Genomic DNA, 24,970 nt, shown 5'->3' with positions numbered 1-24,970 from the left:
ACTGGTGTCAGACTTACTGGCTTCTGACTACCCGTAACGACTGCCAACGATGTTCAATGACAGCCGGGACCTACAGTTTAACGTGCCATCCGAAACACAGTCATTGGTGTCTAAGATATACTTAGAAAGTACATACGAACTTAGAAAAGTTGCATTGGTACTTGCCTGACCTGGAATCGAACCAGGCAAAACAACACAACAACAATCTATCAAACATCTATCAAAATTAACAATCAAAATTAACATTATAAAAAATATCAAATGTAACAAAAATCTATCAAAATTAAAAATTATTCTTGGGTCATCATAAGTGCTGGAATTTATCAAAATATGTTTTGTTTAGTAAGTAGGCATCTGTTTAGTGATATATCACTTACTAAACAAATCATTTTTAATATTAATAATAATAATTGCAGGTTTGTGCGCGCGTTCCTTAAACTCATAATTTGATCTAAACACACAGGCAGTGTGTCCGCCAAGTTCGAGCAAAAAAAGCGACACACCGTCCGTGGGTTATATTACACGAACCATTTCGGGCCAAATTCGACCCCCCTATAACTCAAAATCTATTTTATTTACGCATATCAAATTTCTAGTATCTGTTGAGACCCCCTCACTTATCTAAAATACAAAATTTCATTAATATACCTATTGTAGGTCTAGAGATATTGACGTCTGAAACTCGCTATTTTTACTATACACTGACTGACTCACTCATCAAAAACCTACACCACTTCCAATGGTCGTATTGACTTGAAATTTGGCATGAAGGTAGGTATTTATGTCAAGGTAAAGGGAAAAATCTGAAAATGGCCAAGTGTGAGTCAGTTTCAAAATAATTCAGAATATACCCCTAAGGAACTAAAATGAACTAAATTTATCTATATTTATATAATATACCTTCGAATGGTCGTACCGATCTGTTTGTTACAAAGGTTTGTATTTAGTCAAAGTAAAGTAAAAATCTGAAAACGGCCAAGTGTGAGTCACTTTCGAAAATAACGAATGTGTAACTTTGATCCACGAACATAATATAATTATGATAACATGTCATGTCAGTCATTTGGTAAATCTAGTCCATTTAGTTATCTAGTTAATTTCTTTGTAAGAAGCATAGTGCATATTCAAAAATCTGAAAGATAGTATAAGTAGTGCCAAGTAACATCATTAAAAAGTAACTATTTTTAACTGAGGTATGTGTATGGAACTTGGTACTTATTCAGATCTCACTTCTTTTATAGGCGAAGCATTCCCATATTATCAAACTTGGCAGCCTTTCACATTTTTGTTTTGGGTGGGATATTATTTACATAAGAAAGGAAATTGACATACTTTAATGAAGTTCAATATTAATAAAAAGCAGTACCACCAAACATTTTGCGAAATTCTCCCAAAATTCATGCGAAATTATATTAGGTCTTTACCTATGAAATTGCCGTTCTGCGGTAATGGCCATTTCAAATCATAATATTTTTTGTTTGGCTACGAATTGTAATTTTAAATTAATTTTATTAAAAAACATGGAATTCATCTTCCAAAAGTAGTCATTAGTTTATTGATTAGTGCTACATTGTCATCGCATTTCAATCTTTTTCTTCATCGTGGATACGTTAAAAAATCAAGTTATTATGGAATATGAGTACCGTGGTGCAGCAACTCGGCACAAGCGGCACGTAACATCAACGACGTTTACGGAGCTAACACTGCTAACTAACGCACCACCTGTTATTGGTGTACTCGCTTCCGTTTTGGAAATTTCGACTTGAAAGTTGAACCGAAGACTTTGGTCGACAACGATGAATTAAAGGCGATTGTGGAAGCTGATGATACACAATCTGCGGCTAAAGCTTTCGACATTAGCGTCAAAACAATATTGATCCATTTGCGTCAAATTGGCAAGGTAAAAAAGCTTAACAAATGGGTGTCCCACGAGCTCAATGAACGCTAGCGCGAAGTACGCGTCGAGACGTGCCTTGCACTACTCAACAGACACACAAATGAATGATTTTTTCGGTCGTCCGTCAGTCACCAGACCTTGCGCCCACACACTACAACTTTTTCCAGAATTTGGATAAGTTTTTGTCGGGTAAAAAATTCAGTACCCGAGAGGCATTAAAAAATGCCTTTGAAGAAATGGTTGCCTCCCGTCCAGCTAATTTCTTTAACAAGGGCATCAATTCACTGCCACTGCGTTGGCAAAGAAGCGTTGATTGCATGGGTAATTACCTTGATAAATAAAAATAAAAAATACATGAAAAAAAAACGTTTAAATTTTTTCATACAAAACGGCAATTTCATAGTTAAAGACCTATTAATTTAACAACAGTTTGCTTGAAAAAGTTTTTAGTTGATGACTTTTAGGCTTTGAAGATCGAATTTCGATTTGACAACGTCGCGTGAATTGTCAAAGTTACATTGTCAAGTGATCAATAAATAATGTTGTTAGCTCAACGTGGTTATTACCGAGGAGTGAGCTGCGTGAGGGCTAAGGTGGTGACGGAGGTTGTTCGCGGGCAGCAGAAGCAGGCCCTGCCTCCGCCCGAGTGTCTGCCGGTGTGGCCGCCATGCCCGCCGCCCCCGCCGCCGCCCCCCACCCCGCCGTGCCCTCCCCCTCCCACCATCTACCCACCATTCTACTGCTGCCCAAGAACCAAATACGATGTGAAGTTCGTATACATCAATGATGTCCCTCCAAGCACCAAATTTAAAGACTTCGTTGACCGAGCATCACAAGTCATGTTCTGGACAGAGCTGGTACGAGGTAAATTAACTCCCGCACTTATATATCCCGGTACACAAGACAGCTCTTTGTTCTTCTTTTGTGAACTTCCAGGTTTAACTAATTCGCGACACGCCTCGGTAGTTTCATGCGGAATAAACGCTTTCTAAAAGTACTCCGACCTTTTTCGTATCCGAGATGGTATCATCAGTAATAGAAATCACGAAACTACTTGTATTAGCAATAAAATTAGAACTGGGTAAAAGCAATCCCAGAGTTAGGGGTAAGATCGTTATATGGTAATCTTGCTACCCAGGCCGCCTACACACGGACGGGTTTTGCAGTAACTATTTCCAAAGCTTTTTACTTACCAAGTTTTAAGAAATTCTATTATGGTAATACATAATTTAATCAAAATTCCGAGTTCCAGTCTAGCTTCTTAACTTCATTCGATATCAGACACGGATATCTTTAAAGGAATTTCTTCCAGTTGAGTTTCCGCACCCTGATTGGTCAATCAAGTGAGATTAATTTATAGGAAGTAGGTATTACTTGATATTTGAACTTTGTAGCAATAAAGGCTTTGTTTTATTTAACGAGCCCGATTTTATGTTCTTGTAGTTTATAACATTACACGTTATATGTTTCAGGTTTCGCGGTAACACTTGGGCACGTTTTCAAAGAGCCAGCAACTATAAACTATCCTTTCGAGAAAGGGCCTTTATCTCCGAGGTTCCGAGGGGAGCATGCTCTGCGGCGGTACCCGTCAGGCGAGGAGCGCTGCATCGCTTGCAAGCTGTGTGAAGCCATGTGTCCCGCGCAGGCGATCACCATCGACGCCGAGTCTCGCAGCGACGGCTCCCGGCGAGCCACCCGCTATGACATCGACCTCTCTAAATGCATCTTCTGCGGCTACTGCCAAGAGGCCTGCCCCGTCGACGCTATCGTCGAAGGACCCAACTTTGAGTATAGCACGGAAACGCGAGAAGAACTTATATATAACAAAGAAAAATTACTGAACAACGGTGACCGCTGGGAGCCAGAAATAGGAAGCAATCTTAGAGACAACCATTTGTATCGTTAGACGTTTACTGTTTTTCATTTGGTGATGAATGCATTTTATTATCATGTGTAATTTAGTTTGAATTGAAAGGTTTTCAAGAATATGTAACTGGAGTTCTCACGCGTCTTAAGCAGTACCTAATGTGATAAAGAGCTTGGAAAATAAGTTGAACTACACCTCGCTCTGTTATGTTCTATTGACATAAATAAATTGTATTCTTTTTATAAGTAATTCCTTTTATTATCTTATCTCAAGGCTAATCTAAAAGCTAGCTTTAATCCTCGGTTTCACATGCGTTCTGAAAGAACTACTTTTTGCATTTGGATAAAAATGTAGCTATATTACTGCCAAGTTATATCATAATTTATTTAGTAGTTTTTGGGTGAACGTGTTACAAACATACATAATTTCTTATGTATAATAAGTAATTCTTAGTATTATGTAGGTAGTAGAATTATGTATGTATGTACCTCTACAGTTTCTGAGCACTACATATGTTAGAGAATAATTCAATGTTTTGGATAAACCAGACTGGATTTCAAAAGGGCAGCTATGCAGCCGTATTCACTATCTCTTGTTTACGCCATACGCACCGAAATAGACAGAAAACTGAAATGTCCATCGGCCCGTTCCAAGTGAGAGCTTACAGGTACTCACATCTAATATTTTTAGTTGTTCAACGCAACCAGTACTAATGCCTTCGATGCATTTTTATTCCGACCTGAATTAATATCATAAACACATGAAATATGAAGCCTAAACAGATGTTATCATAAAATAACGAATAAAATTTTGAAATATTGAAAATCTTAAATTGAATATCGCTTTTAAATCTAGCTAAGAGCGCATCTTTTGCCTCGTTACTATAAATTCATGTTTCGAGATATATTAAGAAAGTCTAGGCCCCTATTTCTTAAATTATATGCATATTTACTTGAACTACTTTTGGTTGTTACTTTACATGCTAAAAAGGATTGAAGAGATTGGAAATCCTCAATCTTTTACCCTTTTGGTTTGACAGCGCCTTAAAGCAATGTAAAGCAACGTTATCTACCTCAGCATGCATACCCATATTTCATTTAAACTGATTCAAAACTTGAAAGCGTCTTATATTTATTTAATTTAAGTTTAAATCAAACTTTTGATAGCATTGTTTTGTTGATATCAAAAGTTTTCATCAGCATACGAGTTTACGTATTGTTTTTCTTATTTTATTATTTAAAGTTTTTAAGAAGGTTTAAGGTAAGATTAGGGGCTTTTAAAATAAAAAAAAGTTTCAATAGATAACAAAATGTTAAATTCTTGTACTTCGTAACAGGGATAAGAAGAACTAAAAATATTAAATAAAAGTATACAATTTGTAGACACGTAAACTATCCAATTTTTAGTAAAATCGATGAAATTATAATTTCACAGCGGTTTCCAATGGAAAAAAACCTGTACACTAAAAACGGTTGAAACAGTACAATATTTCCAAGCCCTGATACGAATGTGGCATCAGAGAAAAATACAGACAGATAATACACCAAATAATAAATGGACACTTTATTTGATGATTTCCAATACAAACGATACGAGCTCGAAACATTATTGACTCACATTCCAATATTTACAACCTTTTCAAAGAATAAAAAAAGAATTTATCCAACGCCAAATGATTAGACTGAAAATTAAAGTATCCTTATACCAATAAAACATGATTAGGGTTCGTGTTGAACGGCAAAGTTAAGCCACTGCAATATTAATTAGCCTCAAAGTATTTTCACACAAACTTCTACCCAAAAGTTGATTTGAACTTTCGAAGTTAAGAATGCTGGACTCAATTTACTTTCTTGATACTGACTCCTTGATATTCCGTCTTACCTAAGTAGTTAGCATCATGAAAGTTTATCATCTGCCTAACCTTTTCCCAACTATGTTGAGGTCCGCTTCTAGTCTCATCAGATGCAGCTGAGCACCAGTGTTTTACAAGGAGCGACTACCTATCTGACCTCGTATCCCCGTTACCCGTGCAACCCGATACCCCTAGGTAGCACTGGTTGTCAGACTTACTGGCTTCTGACTACTCGTAACGACTGCTGAAGATGTTCAAATGATAGTTCTTGAAAGACATCATGAAAGTTGTGGTATGCTATTGTTTGTGATTCCGTATTCTGATTCATAATAGCCAAGTTCTGTAGACCCAATTTCTACGACCACCAATACCACATAATTCAGTGAAACTGAATTTCGCAACTGCAGTTCAATGATATACCTACTTTGAAAACTACTTTTAATGGTAAACTACTGTAAAATCGTATAAAAAAGTTTGTGCCAGCTTTTTGTGGGCTTTCCTGTAAGGCTTCCAAGCTTACTGATATAAGTACCAACTTTTTCTAAATAAGCGTGGGGCGTCGTTTGGTGTTTATATGCTTACTGATTGCGTAAATACCTGCTATGCGAATGTACGGCCAATTTGTCCTAGGAACGCCAGTATCTTGGGCTACATTCAGCTGAGCTGTTTATATTCCCAGATGAGTGTTCGCTAGCCGCCCATCGCGTGACTTCACAACCATTCATGGATTAATTGCGTGCTTTGTTTCATACCACTAATATTTTGCCAGTCATTAATTTTAAACAAATGTACATATTTGTCAGAACTCTGTTTATACTTACTTGTCACGTGGCCTATAAAGTGAAATAATAATATTCGGCTTTTTTGTTCATTATCGTGTCGGCAGCGGCGTTGTATATGTAAGCCGTTCAATTTCGTTGTAGCAAATTATTATGGGCGCGTTGGTATGGTGGGTCGGCGGTGCTCCCGGGACTCGTATGTTGGGTTTTAAATCGTAGCAACGTGCTGATGCGAGCTGGGAGGACGCGCGCCGTCCTAGCTCATTCGTTAGGTAAATGCGTTGGTAAAAGGCCATTAGGGGCAGCGCCGGTACTACCATGATACCGCCATTTAATGGCCTCGATTAACAGAATTAAGCCACAATTACTTTCTTCTCAATTCGATTATAAAACACTTGCTTAGTTCAAAGTAGCCGTTTACTGTAATTTAGGAGTAACTTCTACTTATCCAGACAAAATTTTTAAGCAAAGTTTATCTCAATTAATTAATTAGATAACTTTCATGACGTGGAAGGTAAAGAAAGTTGAAAAAAAAAATAGTAGTTAAATCTTTTTATCGGAAATGAGAAAGGAGAAGTTTGCGTGCTCCTAGCAGTGTAACAAGATGGTTGGAGCGAATTAAAGAGAAAACTCCCGAAGTCAGCTCAATTGAATTCTAAAATGCAGTGAACATGGCCGCCGGCAGGGGTAGTTGTGCCCTAGCCGGCATTGAACGCCCGACTCAATATAGATGAGACGACAATGTGGACGCCGCGGCTTCACAACTTCAGCCAGATAAATCTTTGCATAAGCTTGACTTTAGTTCAACATCCAAATAACAATGAAGCGTATTTTACATTAAATAAGGCTAGCCAGCTTTCTCTTTTAGTAATTTTGTCTTTCGTCTTTTATATAATCGAAAATTTTAAAACCCTTTTTTATCCTAACAAATTAGATTTGTTGTCTTAAAACTATTTAGGTACCTACGAGTTACCAAAACTTTTCTTCTTTCTAAGTGGCAATAATTTTTTGCTTAAATAAAATATAGGAAAACAAAATCAAATAGACATTAAATACCTAATTATTAGAACCTAAAACTATGTCCTTGGTTAATTTAGGTACATATTATACCACTCAAAAACACATACATATACGACTGTGCTTCCCAGACAACAAAGCCATGTGTAGCGACTATACAAATGTATCGGATAACAGCAATTGTCTGGTACAGTCGGCGCCTTTAGCCATCATGTCCACGGCTCCAGATAATCCAATTGATGGAGACCACCTTTGACTGGCTGACAAACTGCGTAAGGGAATAGCAACTATGCGCAGCTGGTCAGACCATTTGTGTTTGCAATTCAAATAAATTCGAAGGCTTTATCGTCGGCCCGATGTAGGAAACTCCCTTTTATTTTTATTCAGTACATTAATAGAAGTGTAGTTCTGTAATGTGGTTTTCCGGAAACAGGCAGTAATTGGATGGGTTTGTGACGTTATTTGTGGCTAAGGTTAACTTATTGATTGATTGATCCTTTTCTTCGAATGTCTTAACACTTAGCACTCTTTTGTATTCTATGATGTAGTTATGGATCCTGCCGGACTCAGAAAACTGATAGTTTTTATAGAGATTGCAGTTGGTAAGTTTAATCTATTCCCATGTCCAAGTATAAAATCTTGAAGCATCTAAAATCGCTTAGAGTTTTCATATTAAAATCTGTGAACGAACGAAACGTCTGGTCTTAAGACTGACTGCGTCGTCTATTTCATAGAAGAGACCAAAAGCATCTACTATTTATGAAATATGCAGATCAAAAGCGCTCCATCTAAAACACTATGCGATCTAATTAATTAAACTGAAACTCGAACATAATCTGCTCAAGAGACGCTAGACGAAAGAGGTGCCAAGACTGTTGAAGATATTTTCACTACCTAGCACCTAAAATGCCAGTGCGAGTCTAGTCTTAAAGTTTTCAGCTCTATTTGACGACTAATAAACTCGTGAGGAGTTATATTGAATTGAGAGACTGTAAACGATATGCTTGTACGATATGGGCTCATAACTTTAAAACTACAGTTTTATTGTATGAGCTATCTCAACGACTGTGGTGCACGTAACAGATTGCAAGAAAATACAAAGACAGCCTTTGAAGTCCTGTCATGTAGAAATTTTATGAAATATCTATAATATTATTTTTCTGAGTATTTGGAACTGTTTGAAACCTTAACAATAGGTAGTCGAAGAAAGCTTCCGAGTTCCTGTGTATTTAGTAACTATCATTTTATTTTTCTGAGTGTTCAAAACAGTTTGTAACATTTACAATGAGAACATTTATTGAAAGACTTAAGTCAGTCTGAATTCTATAGAACAGTGTCGATCACAATACGAGAATAATAGAGTAGTAAAAAATACTACTTCTGTGAAAATCTCTCGGACAAAACTGAGAATAAGAGACCACTGCTTTTCAGAACGGTATATTGGTAAATTAGGAGCGATTCTTAAATAAAACATTTCTACCTGCATTCGCTTTTCTGAATGTATTTTTTCGCTTTACTGTTAAAAGGTTTTTATAGTATAATTTCCAGAGCTGTTTCCCTGCGAGCTTGGGCGACCTCACGATATAAAAATTTCCTTAATTTATGTATTGTGACGGTCACTTAACTTTTGCCCTTCAATTATGTTTAGGTTTGTAAATCTGTTTTTTTGCTCGTTGAAAATTGGAAGATTTTTAAATGCTTTTTTTTATAGCGATTGATATTCGAAAATGATGTATTCTACATGCAATAAATCTGACAAAGTTATTACCATTATTAGGGTTTCGTAGGTATTAGGGGGTTAGGTTTATTTTATAAATACTTTTAACAAAACAAAGTCATAAAAAATTCTAGTACTTTAATTTTTATGAGGATTAATAAAAAAGTATTTCTGTTGGTACCGATCTACATTTATGAGGTCCAATTACACCGGTTTACGTAATTGGTCCGTTAAACGAAAACTTTTTTTTAAAACCACGTAGCGGAAAATTCCGTATCAACCACTTTTTGTTCAACCTTCGTTTGGAAATCAACCGATTTAGGAATAAAAATTCCAAATGATATTTAAACGGTCGAAGAAAGTTGTAGTTAATTGTTAGCAGCTGTTTTTACTTAATCGACCTGTTATCTTTTTGTTTAACTTTGTACCTAAGTTTTAGGACTTAAATAACTGTAAATAATATCAAGGTTCTATAGGGACCCGGAGACTTTTCTATTCAATGAAAATCTTCATTAACTTTCTAACTTGAAGTTTAATCGTTGGACTCAGCAGAAGTAACAATACAATAAACTAAATATTTTTATTTGAAAGAATACTGTTTAAATTGCTGTCCAAATTAACCACCAGTATTACCTAACTATAACTATTGATATAATACCTCTGCAGTACCAACCTATAATGTATCAAAACAACAATAGTGAGGATAAGTACAACGGAAGCTCATTTAAAGCCAAGCATCGGCCACCTAACTCATAAGATTTATTTGAAGAAGCGCCAAGCAATAACTTTTTCAAAGAACTCCCCTTGGAAAGGTGAATAACACAATAACCACACTTCAATTAACTCGACCTCGGTATTGGAGGCCTACTTATGTTCAGCAAGTGGGCCAAACACATAACTTCTAAGGATATGATTCCAAGTCACAGCTACTCCGTAATTATAGCCCAGCCACGTTTTCCACAGTAAAATACTCGTTATATAATTAAAATAAATTCTTTGACGACCTAATTGGGCGTATTGGATTGTTCAAGTTTTTAAAATCACTTCGGCTTACAACCAATCTTCGACATGCAAAAAAAGAATTATTGAGTTATCACCGATTTCATAGAAATGTTAAACCAACATGCTGAATGTATGTAGTTATGAAACAGCAACAAAATACGCAAAATTAGGAAATCCAGGCGGTGGTTGGGTGAACTACATATGTAGTACATACTTAAATAGTTTACCCATTAAACTGGCATAATACCGAACAGTTTTCGTATTACGAGGAAATAAACGTAAATGAGTTTTTAATGTTATTTTTTAAAGACCAGGTTACCCGTAATGGTTTCCAAATGAACCCTGAAATTGATATATGCGTGCTATCGTTTGCTAGAAATATTGAGGTGCACTAAGTGAAAATAGAACTAGGTTCTTTGTTGCGAATATTGCTGGTTTCTCACAGCTTTTTCACACTAGCGGATTTATTATATTTGGTCTGTAGGTTGGTTTTAAACATCATTTTTGTATACTTAGTGGTTGTTGATTGGTGTCGCGATATCAAATGGAAAATGCTATTATTTTTGTATCTATTTACCTTAAACAGAATACTAAACCAACCGAACTCTGGTAAGGACGTGATTTTGTCCATGATTCTTTGTTTTATTTCCTTTTCCCCTTAGACGCAAAGCCAGTTTCGAAATTGTATTAGTGTCAATCCTCAGGTAGCGCCGAGGTCTAATTAAATACATTTGTTTTAAAAGTTTTAGTAGCCGGATTCGCTAGTAAATGGAAAAATGCAGTAACTAATTGAAAAACTTTCGACAAACTAGATCTTTTAGGTTTTGTTACCCTTTTGTGTAGCTACTGATTGACTTCAGAAAATATGCGTTTTTCACCAGTAGGTACTTACTTACGTAGTCACTATTAAATTATCTGTGCCACTACTGAGAAAAAATACGCAAACAAAAATTGTCATTATTTACTGCATACAAGTTTATAGTACAAAAACAACAATAAATATACACGTATATACACTTCCGATTGTTGTGTTATTACAGAAATGTAGATTCCCGAGATATGGATTGGATTGTCAATAGGGACCATATTTGGACGTATGAGATAGAAGTGGATACCACAGTACATCAGAGAATGCCCTGGACTGTAACAATATACTGAAATTGAATCTAATCACAACTTTGACGTTCTAGTACTGTGTCCTGTGGTCTAATATGTATGTAAAGTCCGTAGAGAAGAAAATTACAAGCGGAGATGTCATAACGGAAAATTTCTTAAGTAGCGCACCAAAATGCGGGTGTTCGGGGGACGAAGAACATTACTGTCTCTGTTATCATACGCTTTCTTTGGAACCTACCCATTTCCATTAAATCGTTAACAGATGTCTAAAAGACCCCGAATGCCTTGTTAGTTCACTCGTAACTGATCGTTTTGGTCACACCCACCTTACATATTTGACCTAGAAGAAAGCTAATGACCTACCTGCCTTATTGGCATCTCCGCTCATATTTCCTTTCTCCGTTGTCTGGTCATACGTAAGATCGTTTGTATTTCGGCTATGGTTTACAGAAGCGGTGCTCAACAAAGGCTGACAGCTAAACGCAGTTGACCCTCTACCTGAGGAGAGATACACGGTTCAAGAAAACAATTGAACCAAATTCGAATTCCAAATATTGCTTTGAAATTGGTAGGTATTCGATCAGTCTTGAATTAGTAGTATGTCTACAGTTTCTGCCAATAATGTCAATCGGATCCTGCGAGATCAACTTCGACCATCCAGATGAAAAGTGGAAGTAAAAGACTTAAAAAAAAATGGAACAGTAGTTCCTGAGATTGGCGCGTTCAAGCAAATGAACAAACTCTTCAGTTTTATAATACTTGTATAAATTGGTATAGATTCCAGAAGCAGATGAAATATTACATACGCGAGTATTTATACGAGTCATTTGAAATTCTTTTTACTACTTCGACATCAGGAATATTTTATTCGTATATGTTGAAAAATGTTCACGTAATCCGTTATAGGTTCGTGTATCGGAAGCAAATAGACTTGCCTTACAGTCTGGTGTGTCAAGGCTAAGCATCTCCGGACTCTGGAGACAAAGAAATGAGATAAACCAGCTCTAAGAATAGGAAAACATATGTACCTATCACTTTGAGAATACTATGCATATTATTTAGAATAAAAATTGTACCTAACTGAATCATTTTTGACCATATAATGACACTAATATTATAAAGGTGAAAGCTTGTGAGTCTGTGTATGTGTTGTGTGTAATTGTTACCTACTTTACTTCCATGATACGCGCACAAACGTCTGAACGGTTTTTGATGAATCTTGACAGCAAAATAGTTGATACAATATATGCCTACAAGAGAATAACAGTATCTCTTTACGGGGGAAATAGGGGAAATTATATTATTTCAAGAGACGGGTGAAAAGCAATAAGCGATATTTCTGCGAAATAAATATTGTAAATAAATAACTCCAAAGGGATCAGCGTGAAAAACCAATAATAGTCCCCAGGCCGGTGAACAAATTTTTTTTTGATACATATATATTTAAGACTTTGTGAGTGCCTTCCTTACGATGAGTCCGACAAACTTTTCGAATGCGCGAATTTTGGTGCCGCTGCGTTTTTTAATGCTTGACTCCTGAAATTGTCGATATGACGTCACTATGGCTCTTCGTACATACACGTTTCATTTTTTGAGATTCGTTTAATAAAGTTAACTAGAGAATGGTGGTCAACTTGTCCGATAAAGATCGTGCTGCGTTTGGAGTGTCCACCATCCTGAAAATGTCGGTATGACGTCACTACGACTCTTCGTACATACACGTTTCATTTTTTGAGGTTTGTTTAATAAAGTTAACTAGAAAATTGTGGTCATCTTGTCCGATAAAGATCATGCTGCGTTTGGAGTGTCCACCATCCGAAACATGTCGATATGACGTCACTGTGTCTCCCCATACATACATGTCGGACAAATACAACAATGATAGATAATACTATTCTTATTGCAAATATCGACTTATCCGACAAATGTAGTGAGTCAAATAGTCAGTTCGACAAGAAAATGAGAAAAAAATATTACAATTGGAAGAAGTTTATTCTTTCTGACTTAAATATTCACGTGCATTATTTAAGTATAATAAATTGGCATACTACTTACCAATTTTAATTACTATTTTAGAAAAAGTAGCCTGACTAAGACGTATTGTTGATAGTTTATATTATGTTAAGGAATAATATCCCACATCTATTAATGGACTATATATCAATCAAAAGGTCTTTTTAAGCGCAACATTTTGTCTCAACATACCACTTATCAATTCTTAGTATTTTAGAAGATATAGCCTAAATAAGGCGTATTATCGATAGGTTTTACTATGTTAGGGAATAATGTCCCACCTCTAGGTATGAACCATATGTCAATCGAAAGATCTTTTTAAGCGCTATATTCCGTCTTAACATACCACTTACCGATTCTTAGTATTTTGGAAGACATAACTGACCTAAGGCATATTATTGATACTTTACATTGTGTTAAGGAATAACATCTCACTTGAAGTTATGAGCCATATTTCAATCAAAAGATCTTTTTAAGCGCAAGGTTGTATTAGCATAACTCCGACAAATTGTTAGTACTTTAAAAGCTAGAGCTTTTCTAAGAATATATTATCGGTAGGTTCTGTCAAGCTAATTCATTACTTCTTTAGTAACAAATTATATATTATTTGAAAAACCTTTCCAAATGAAACATTTCGTGTTAACATACTTCCGACAAATTGTTAGTAGTTTAGAAGCTAGAGCTTATTTAAAATTATAATTATTGATAGATGTTTTCAATTAAATAAATCACATCTCTAGTAATCAGTTATACATCATTCAAAAGACGTTTTTAAATGCAACATTTCATATTAAAAAAACTTCGGCGAATTGTTAGTATTTCAGAAGCTAGAGCTTATATAAGATTATTTTATCGATAGGTGTTTTCAAGTTAATAAATCCCTCCTGTAGTAATGATACATATATCATTCGAAACGACTTTCTAAATGCAACATTTACTATTAACATACTTCACACCAATTGTCAGTACTTTATACCAAATCTTAAAATATATCTATATTTTCCGGACGGTGGACACTCCATATGCAGCATGATCTTTGTCGGACAAGTTTACCACAATTTTCTAGTTAACTTTATTAAACAAATCTCAAAAAATGAAACAGGTATGTACGAAGAGTCGTAGTGACGTCATACCGACATTTTCAGGATGGTGGACACTCCAAACGCAGCACGATCTTTATCGGACAAGTTGACCACCATTTTCTAGTTAACTTTATTAAACGAATCTCAAAAAATGAAACAGGTATGTACGAAGAGTCATAGTGACGTCATATCGACATTTTCAGGATGGTGGACACTCCAAACGCAGCACGATCTTTATCGGACAAGTTGACCACCATTCTCTAGTTAACTTTATTAAACGAATCTCAAAAGATGAAACGTGTATGTACGAAGAGCCATAGTGACGTCATATCGACAATTTCAGGAGTCAAGCATTAAAAAACGCAGCGGCACCAAAATTTGCGCATTCGAAAAGTTTGTCGGACTCATCGTAAGGAAGGCACTCACAAAGTCTTAAATGTATATGTATCAAAAAAAAATTTGTTCGCCGGCCTGGGGACTATAAGCATATGAATTTTACAACAAGACTCCATGAAGTCTTTTTTTTGCAATAAATAGTTCAATAATTGAGTTCAGAGCGAGGCAATAAAACTTCCACATAGGTACGAACACCACGCTTGACTGAGCACTATGACGCTTGTAATTTTAATCTCAACTCCGTTGCATCAGATTCGATATAAAGCAAAATTCTAATATCCATGTTATTCAGATTTGCATCCAGCAACTGCTCATTAGTCGAATGCAAAATACAAATATTTTTACTTCAAAATATATCCTTTGCTAGCTGTATTTTTTCAGCATGATTGGTTTATTCGTCGCGCATTCATTAAGGCGTGTAGGGATCCTTTGCAATCAAATAAATGACCTTTTCGTGACCCCTGCGCATCTGTGGTACAAACAAATAATAAATATTTTTACTTTTTTCATTTCAACAACAATTCCTCAATCACGTTTTATTTTATAGAAGTTTTGTCTCTCTGATAACCACAAAGCTAAGCAATGCCTGCTCTAGTGGTTTACGTCAATAGTTAAACTTTCTATTGTGATTCGTCTTGGCTTTGAGGGGAATCTCGAACTGACAACCTCTAGCTTGCTTCGCTTGTCTCGCCTTATCCGTAAGCACAACGTATTCCGCAAATTCCTACATATAAACTTGTGTACGCCTTTGTCTGTGGAACTCAACTGAGCAACAAACAACGTTGGGGATTAGTTCAAATATAAATGACAGACAGTGTCGATAACTGATAAGGCTCGTTTGACATTGTATCTGGATACATGCGGTAGTTATAGTTGCAAAGTGGGATTTGAATTGCTGTGGAGCATTCGAGCGCAGCGCAGACTTCATCAAAGAACGAGTTCAAGCTCGTTACGTTATTGTATGGCTGTGGTAGTCTTCAGCACGTCGTGTCCCGAACGTTGACCTATTGGTAATGTCTAATACATTACCACGGCCCGATAGCTGCTCGTGCTACTTTTCTCATTAGTACCCAACTCGATAACTCATATCTTGTTCAAGTTTTGCGCTGGGGTATGACGTGGATAAATACTTTAACTTGTTAGGTTAGGTGGATAAATATAATGTGCATGGTTATAATGTGCTTGTTTGACCATTACGGTGTAGGTAATAAAAGTGAAAAAAGAACTTACTTTCTCTCGTATTCCAATCGTTCCTGATTTAGTTATTCTTCTAAGAATTAATGTAATTAAAAGCACTAAAGAATTGTGTGTGTATACCTGTGTCTTGATGTATATTTTGAGATATGAAAAGTGGCGTGGGACACATGAATCTGATCAAAGATTGTCAATAATAAGTAGGTGGCATTTTGACCTATATTATGTAGGAAGAACGATAACATAGGTGAGAGCGAGGGCGGACCTGATCAAGGCTCTTGTTTCTTCGAGACAAAAGGATTTAAACAAAATATGTGTTTCTTTTACTATTTCTTTACCTTTCACGATATAGTGACAATGACAGACCTATAAATCCCTTATGAAAAGAAAATACAAGCAGGTAGTTTATTTTATGAAAGGAATACGCATTAGATTATCTCGCTTGATTTTTCAGCAGCTGTATTAATATTATGGTGTTATTTCTCTTTGAGTATTTATGAAATAGAAAACAAAAAAGACTTTTATGAATGTAATTACTTTTATGAATAGAAGTAAACTACACTATTGTTTAAGTGATTCCCTAAGGTAATGAAAATACCTGAAAATGTAGTGTTACCTACCTAGGTATCTGCCTAGCCTTTAACGGAACAGTTACATACTATTATATCTTTCATATAAAATTATATACTTCATTCATCTTGACACTAAAGTTATACGTTCCTAGTTATATGTAAAAGTTTGTTAGTAAAAGCATGTCGCATTCAAGCATTATGCGGAAACACAGAATTGTTCGAAACGGTTACGTTTGTCGACGCTAAGTTTCGCATACACTTGTGTAACTCCTGTACAGCTAGTGCCAAAGAATAAAATGATCTGTAAAATAAAGATTAAAAGATAATATGTGCAGACTCAAGTTGATACCAGTTATCATAGCGCAGCCTTTTCCGAACTGTGTTGGGGTCGACTTCCAGTCTAAAGGGATGTAGCTGAGTATCAGTGTCTTACAGGAACCAATTTCCTCTACTGACTTGATCTAGCACTTTCGTATTTGAGACGCTGGACCACTAGGCTACCGGTACTACGAACTTAAAATGTAATAAGTAGCTTAAATTTCGCCCCACTAACTACTAAAGCTAATACCAGCCAGCTCGCAAAAACACTCCATCTTACTCTTTTCATATACGTATGTAAGTACCTACTATATTTTCCAATGTACAGTTAGGTACGTCTCACAATCCTTTAAGATAAATATCAATATCTCATAATTTTACGAAAAACAACATTGCAAATTCAAGAAATTGCAAATTAATATGCAAGCGGACTGCAGTTGTTTTGAATCGTTCATCTCAGCGCTCCGTAACGGACACCGTTTAATTTTAAATGGAAGCCGTCGCAATTCCTTATCAAAGTCCTAACTAACTTAGGTCTGTCTGTATTACCGTGTTTATGTCGATATCGTCACGACGGATAACGTATAAGACTATTCACTTATAATCTTTAGTGCCAAACTAGGTCAAACTCTCGAACACATGGGATGACAGACATGTACCTACGTGCAAAGTTATGAGTCTACAGACAACACTCGTAACCGAATTCACCAATCAGTTGTCTACAAACTATAACTTATTGTTACAGCCAAACAAACAAGTAGAACAGAATATCTTAGCCGTATAATGTTAAGAAAACGCTTGTTTCAATTTTCCAGCGCTTTGGTATTTCTTTTATTTTCATATCTCTAAACCGATAAACGGTGAGTCAAGTTTGTTGTCACAGAAGTTGTTTAACAACGTTTAATGTATCGAAGTTTTGACGTGAATGCAGCGAACGGGAACTAAGTTTGTGGAATATTTTGTATATAAATATATGTACGATTGTAACGTACAGGTTCGATATTCGAGCGCCTACAACTCCGCACTTGCCGACCTCGTGCACGTTGATTGGATTCTGCGACCTACCTACAGAAAAGTTTACGTTATAACATACCTTTCGATAAGGTTAGATGAGATTTTAAATAACAAGCAATATGTACTTTTTTCTGACACTTATGTGGATAGTAGAGTTACAATAACAAGTTGTAATTTATTTTTTACCTTTTGAAAAGTACCAAGTTCTATAATAATATACATATACGTACATATACTATACCTACGCCCATTCGCACGTAAAACACATGTCGTAGAGTAGCAGAAGCCAGCCACATTACAGCTTGATAGTACAAAAAGTCACGAAGCTAAGCCGCAGACGTACAGCCCCACAGACATGGCGAAACTATAAGGGTTCCGTGGCACCTACATTAACTAAAAGTTCTGTCTGAGAGCGACCACCTTTGTGAGTGGTCAGCAAACCAAATTAACCTGTAATAACAAAGATATTTCATTGAAGGTATGCTGCCCTCTCAAGCCAAATGCGAAATGTCTGCAGTAAATGAAATATTTAAACTGGAGAAAACATTGTTTGATTTCTACGAACTTGCTCCTTCACAAAGAACCACTTACCTTCTATAATGGTGAACAAGTGCACTTGTACATTGCAATACGATGATATTAAGATACGATGGTTTATGTTTAGAACACATAATAATAGCTATTTAGTTCGGAAGTTGTGAGTTATTATTCAAACGTTTATCTTGAAATCATCCACGTATATGCTAATGAAGGAAAGGGCGGTACCGTCAGTCATAAGTTTTAAAAGTCAAGCGTCACAAATCTGAATCATCTTTTCAATTCAGGTATACACGAGGCAGAGGTTAAATTCGTTCTATTCAACGCACATAATCAGGGTTTTCCGACGTTTTTCATAGTACTTAAGGATGGCAGAATTCTCAACGAAAACCAATTATGTTGGCATCGGTATACTCAACGGCCATACTGATGGTACCTATTCATAAAAAAGGTAGACGAAATCTATTAGGAGATCCAATCTGAGTTGTTAGGAAATGGGTAAAAAACATGAAGTATGAAAATAAATTTCACTCCAATTTATTTCAGAGATTTAGCGAAATATAAAATATTATTCTAGGCAATTATGATGTTTTTATGGTCACGCCTTTATGAAAAGGGGTTGTTTGGATAGGAAAAGAAAAATGTTGGAATATTCATTCAATAATACCTTGATTCTTGGAATGAATTTGAATTTTTAATTCAATATTCTTGGTATTGATAAAAATATGGGAACACTGAGGTATTATTTATTTAGTAATCCGAGAATTTGCTGCATGCGATTTGCATTTACTTGATTGTTTTAGGATACAATCAAATCAAAAATGACAACTCATTCTCGAATATTCCACATATTCACCTGAAAGGCGGTTGTGATTTACTGGATGTTAACTTCTCGAGAAAACTTCTCCGCGAATAACTGTATTGTTACTGAAATACAAACTAGAAACTGTTACAGCCAGTTACAGTTTATATTTGAAATTTATGTAGTGTATAATTAGTTGCTTTCGCAGTTTACACGCTCACCACGATCAATACTAATCGGTAAGACGTCTGGTTAGGCGAGAACGATTCCTCGCTGCTGGCGCGGTGTTCAAACGTGTCAATTACTAACCAATTCGAATGAATGGTAAACTTGCAATTGTGTTTTTGTACATATAATATACTTCAGAAAGTCAAACGCCGTTCCCAGTTATTCAATCGACTTAATCGATTTCGTAAGACTTGACGACTAACATACATTTCAGTGTGCTAGTAAAAATCGTAATTTCAGCACCTTATGTTTTCTTCCTTCTTCTCGAATTTGGCCATCGCCCAAAAAAGCTTTATGGTAATTACTAAGGCTTCGGTAGGTGGCGTTCGTTTCACACTAAGACGTTACACAAATTAAACAATCGACAGCTATACATTTCCTTAACGCCGTGACGAGGTGCTCGAGTCGTTTGGATCAGAATGGCTCTGTCCACCGGTTTGGCAGGCTCGCGTTAGCAAGCTTTTAGTGATTCTTAATTGAGTTATCTACGAGGAAATCGACGCCCTCTACACCTCGTTAATTAGCAAGCTTTGCCAACATTTAACGTTAAATTTTTGTAAATGTAAAATTAACTGTTCATGTTTTTTGTGTACCTTGAGTTTAATTAAGTGAATAAATGCCTCGCTTGATTGGTTTGAGAGGCTTAATTTTATTTTTTTAATTGGTTCTTTTAAAGGGAAGTGGGGTGGCTATTCAGGAAAATAGCCGGGTCAAAGAGTAATAGCTTCAATTTAGCTCAGTGTCTCACATTGTGTTCACGTGAACTGTGACTGAGATCCGGCCAAGCAACCGATATTCTTTTTTATTGGTGCATGTAGGTAGATGCAGTTAGCAAAGTGTTAAAGTTTGAAATGGTTTTCGAATCAATGAACTGACTCGTGCCTTTGTCTTAGGTGTGGAATATGTAATTTTTTATTTCAATTTATTTTTATTTACCAATGTATATGCTTTTTAAGTAGTCCTCTCCCAAAATTGGTTTGAATATTGGTTACTATTTGAAATGACTTTTTGTGTCAAAGAAAAGAAATCGACATTGTAATATTTTTTTATCTTTTGTATTTTATTTTAGTAGAGTCCAACAACCCGCGGAGTTAAGGTAATATAGTATTTTTATATCACATTTTTTACAAGCAAGATAGAAACGGACATTTTAAAATGTAAGTATATTCATTTCAAATCCTGTTTCAAAGACAGATGTCCCCACAGGCGTTCGTCTGCAAAGGACAACTTACTGGGAGTAAATTGTGCTAATACCTATGTGATTGGGCCAGCGTTGACCACAGAGCGTCCCAAACCGCAGTAATTGAACATTGGTCTCCAGCGAACTTGTGTGGACCCAGCAGGGTAATTACGGAGCGCTCGCATTCGTCGATTTTAAACGGACGAGTCTGGACAAGCGATGGATTTACTTAAGACGTCGAATGACATCAGTGAGACGAGTAGTCAAGTCAAGTTATAAGAAGGAACAAAAGAGAATCACTCGTCCAGGAGTTGATAACATTATCCACCTTATTATAAAACGTGGTTTTAAAAAAGTACCAGCTTTTGTACCACCGCACCGTCCCGAACAAAATCAGTGGACTAAAGTAATTACTGTATCCGATGTACCACAAAATTTTTTTAACGTCTGTTGAACACTTGTCTAAAAAAAAAAATGCCTGAAATTACTCGTGTGACATGACGGTCCGTTTTGCAGCCACACATTTATTAGACTAGTGTTCAACAGATCTTTAAGTTATTGTAGTAAGGCTGTGTATCTCTAATGAAATCGATTCTTATTGTTATTTAACGTACATAATTCCGCGCTATTTCCGTGCTGCTAATCTTGGAATGGCAAAACCAGAACTAACTGTGAAATGAGACAATTGCCCCTTTGGTAGCTCACGAGATGGGAGATAGTAAATATTTTGCATGCAGAGTACTGATCTCATGAGTAACATTACTATAACGTTTCCACCTTCGTTTCCCTCGTTCTCAGCCGAAGATAATTTTCTAAGCTCATGTCGGTGTTATTTCCCACGAGGAATGAATTGAAAGCGACTCTTCCTGTCCGATCTGGTTTTTATGTATATTTTTTGCGGTTCCTAACGCTTAACATTCAAAACTCGTGTGTTTATGACTTTAGGGTTGCCATTCAGAAAAACAGCGACCTTTGATTCCGCAATAATTTTTAAGCTACAACACTGTCACGGGAAATCTTTCCGCGTTCCTTTTTTGTACTTATTGTTCGTTTCGTAGGGTTTTGTAAGTCTTGCAAAAAATACGCCTCCGAAACTGCGATACAGTTTTTTGCCGAACTCGTTTATTATTTTCGCAAAATATAAGAAATAAGTTTGGTTCTTACTTAAAAACTCCGAAAGAAAACGGAACGAAATAGGAATATCACATTTGTAGGCGTATGGAATTAGAAATTAGTTTTGGGATACCTACAGTTATTTTTATACAACTAATTTTGTTATTATTTCGTGTCGCAAGATTTTATTGTTAATTCCTTAGTAACTATTTTCCTTAGTACTTCCATTCGATAAGTAGGTAATATACGAAACACAGTTATGTTGTCACATGTCAAAAAAATACTAGCAGCAAACTTAATACCCGTAAAGGGCCTGTTTTTCAAAAACTCAGAGAAACCGTGTTAAAGCCGGTCCGAACAAAATATTTCTCCAGGAAAAGTAATTTCATTTTGCCATATTCGTGTGATTTTTTGACCTACTGAACCGAACAATACCCTGCATCCAAGATACGGATATTATCTTTTCCACGCAATAAATTTTGTAAAACTCTGTTTTGATTTTTTGCCTTTTTTCATCACTGACACATACCAATGATAAATCAATTTTCGGTTGTATGACAGATCAACCCTTGAGAACCACTTGTCCGATTTACTGGTTCATAATTGTTAGGACCAGGTTTATATGGATGAATTTCTGTTGGAAACCCAATGTGAAAGTTAGCACTTGAATATGTGCGTCTAGTCCCTTATAAATAAAGAGTGGCTTTTATATCATAATAATTATACCTAATAAAAATAAAATAAAGCAAAAAGACTCTATTCAGCATCATATTTTTGGCAATCGAAATCGTTTTATGAATCGTACATTGGTTGGAATATTATCGAATATTGTATATCGGCTTTATGTAATCCCAGGCAACCTGTAGCAGTCGGATTCAGAAGCTATTCAACTTTTGAGCGTGTGGCTGGCTGCTCCTCGTTATTATTGATCTTTAATACCAATACAAGAGCTGGTTTGGTTTCGCTAAATCCATTTTTCAATCCATCTTTCATAAAACAGGAATAACGGATCACTCTTCGTTTCCATATCGCGAACGAGGAAGGATAGACGTTTAATAAAAATCAGGCGCTGCTATCATTATCGTCATCATCGCAATTTCATATTTGGCATCCGCTTCTCGTAGAAGCTATTGCAATTTCTTGGTACAGTTTTTTTCACGATATTTTTCTTAAACATATTTCTGTAACAATAAACAGGATGGACTATGTACTACATAAATAAATAAATAATAATCTATACTAATATTACAAAGCTAAAGAGTTTGTTTGTTTGTTTGTTTGTGTTTTTGAACGCGCTAATCTTAGGAACTACTGGTCCGATTTGAAAAATTCTTTCAGTGTTAGATAGCCCATTTATCGAGAAAGGCTATAGGCTACTTCTTTTTATCCGGGTTCGTGCAGAGGTTTCCACGGGATGCGGGTGAAACCGCTGGCAGAAGCCAGTAAATAATAATGGAATAGGTTTTGATATTGAATAGGTACGTCAACTTCTGCCATAGAGCCGAATAATCAAAGTTTGAAGTACAATGAGTACTTAAGAGGAGTACATAAGAGAGTACATAAAGCAGTACATAAGAGAATACATAAGAGAATACATAAAAGAATACATAAGAGAATACATAAGAGAGTACATAAAAGAATATATAAGAGAATACATAAGAGAATACATAAGAGAGTACATAAGAGAATACATAAGAGAGTATATAAGAGAGTACATAAGAGAGTACATAAAGGTGTACATAAGAGAATACATTAGAGAATATATAAGAGAATACATAAAGGAGTACATAAGAGAGTATATAAAGGTGTACAAAAGAGAGTACATAAGAGAGTACATAAGAGACTACTTAAGAGGAATACATAAGAGAGTATGAGGGAGTACATAAGAGAGTACATAAGAGAGTACATAAGAGAGTACATAAGCGAGTACATAAGTGAGTACATAAGCGAGTACATAAGAGTATATGAGGGAGTACATAAGACGAGTACATAAGAGAGTACATAAGAGAATACATTAGAGAATACATTAGAGATTAAGAAATTACATTAGGGAAGTACATAGGAGAGTCCATAAGAGGAGTTCCTAAGGTTAATAAAAATAATAAGAGGTCTACATAAGAGTACATTTGTCATGGGACCACCCACGTAGTTCCTACGGGATGCGAGTGAAACCGCTGGTAGAAGCTAGTAAATAAATATATCGTTTATTAAATTGTACATAAGTTTTTTACAATAATTTGCTTAATTCTATATTCAGGCACGGACCGTCATAAGGATTTTATAATAGCTGTGCTAATAATGGGCTTCATCGTCATCTGCCAAGCTTTTTACAAACTTTGCTGGTGTCAGCTTCCGAACAACCTGAATGCAGTTGTTCTATTGTTGCACTGGTAGATGTCTATCGGAACTGACAATCTATTCACAGACCAATTGCGGTAAACGCAAACTTATATCGGTCGGTTGAAGTTGGCGTTTAGCTTAGATCGCTCTGTGCGGCTGCTGTGGCCTGTCTCCTCAATAGTGGTGAATGCAGCTACATAGTTAAACAAATGAAGGCTTTGACTTTCGGATATTGTAGCAGTTCTTTAAATTCATTATGAATCCTTCTAAGTAGTTCTGCAGTTACCAGATGGGGCCGATTGAACCCGTTTCTCTAAGTGTCATTTTTATGTCTTATAGTTGCAAATCTGTTAGTTATTTTAAACTAGAGAAACATTAAGATCAGATAAGCAGTCTCTCTCTCTCTGCATCTAATAAGACTGGAAGCCGACCCCGACATATATGTATATACATATATAGTTGGGAAAAGGGCTATGCAGATAATGATTAGTGATAATGTGTTAAATTATGATGATGTTGATGGTTATAGATAGTATTGCTGTACTATGTTTATTTTCAATACACTTTTTATTCGGCTACTCTATAGGTGGCAAACCTAACCGACCATGGTGTTGAATTCTATCACAGGGTTGCACGAAGTGGTATTGGAACTCCAAAAGTTATTTTTTCGGTAGCAGCGAGAATTTTTCCAATGCATACAAACATTTTTCTTTTTTGTTTACACGGAAAACCTGGTCCATATATATACATATGATTTAACAAGGACGTTTGACGAGGTTTTAAATCTACCTAAAACCTATAAGCTTGTTATCCTGTTTGGTGCATCTAAAGACATTCGAAAGGAGCTTAGCGTTGCATCTTGTACAAAGACAGAGATGTCTGGATTCAGGCTAACAAAAGACGAACCCATTATATCCTTTGTTCGTCTCACAAT

At 35.9% G+C, this 24,970-nt stretch overlaps 1 protein-coding gene across 1 annotated transcript; it reads left to right on the top strand.

Moving 5' to 3' along the window:
* The first annotated feature begins 2,436 nt into the window (after positions 1-2,436).
* LOC124645290 (NADH-quinone oxidoreductase subunit I-like) lies at positions 2,437-3,803 on the top strand. The gene is made up of 2 exons (XM_047185091.1): positions 2,437-2,761; positions 3,370-3,803. Exons 1-2 carry the CDS (start codon positions 2,437-2,439, stop codon positions 3,801-3,803), a joined length of 759 nt encoding a protein of 252 aa, XP_047041047.1.
* Positions 3,804-24,970: the final 21,167 nt, after the last annotated feature.

This window comes from Helicoverpa zea, chromosome 31 (genome assembly GCF_022581195.2).
Source record: "Helicoverpa zea isolate HzStark_Cry1AcR chromosome 31, ilHelZeax1.1, whole genome shotgun sequence".
In the NCBI taxonomy this organism is placed as follows: Eukaryota; Metazoa; Arthropoda; class Insecta; order Lepidoptera; family Noctuidae; genus Helicoverpa; species Helicoverpa zea.
Note: the sequence above shows the minus strand (reverse complement) of the source record. Positions and strands in the feature narration are given on the sequence as shown.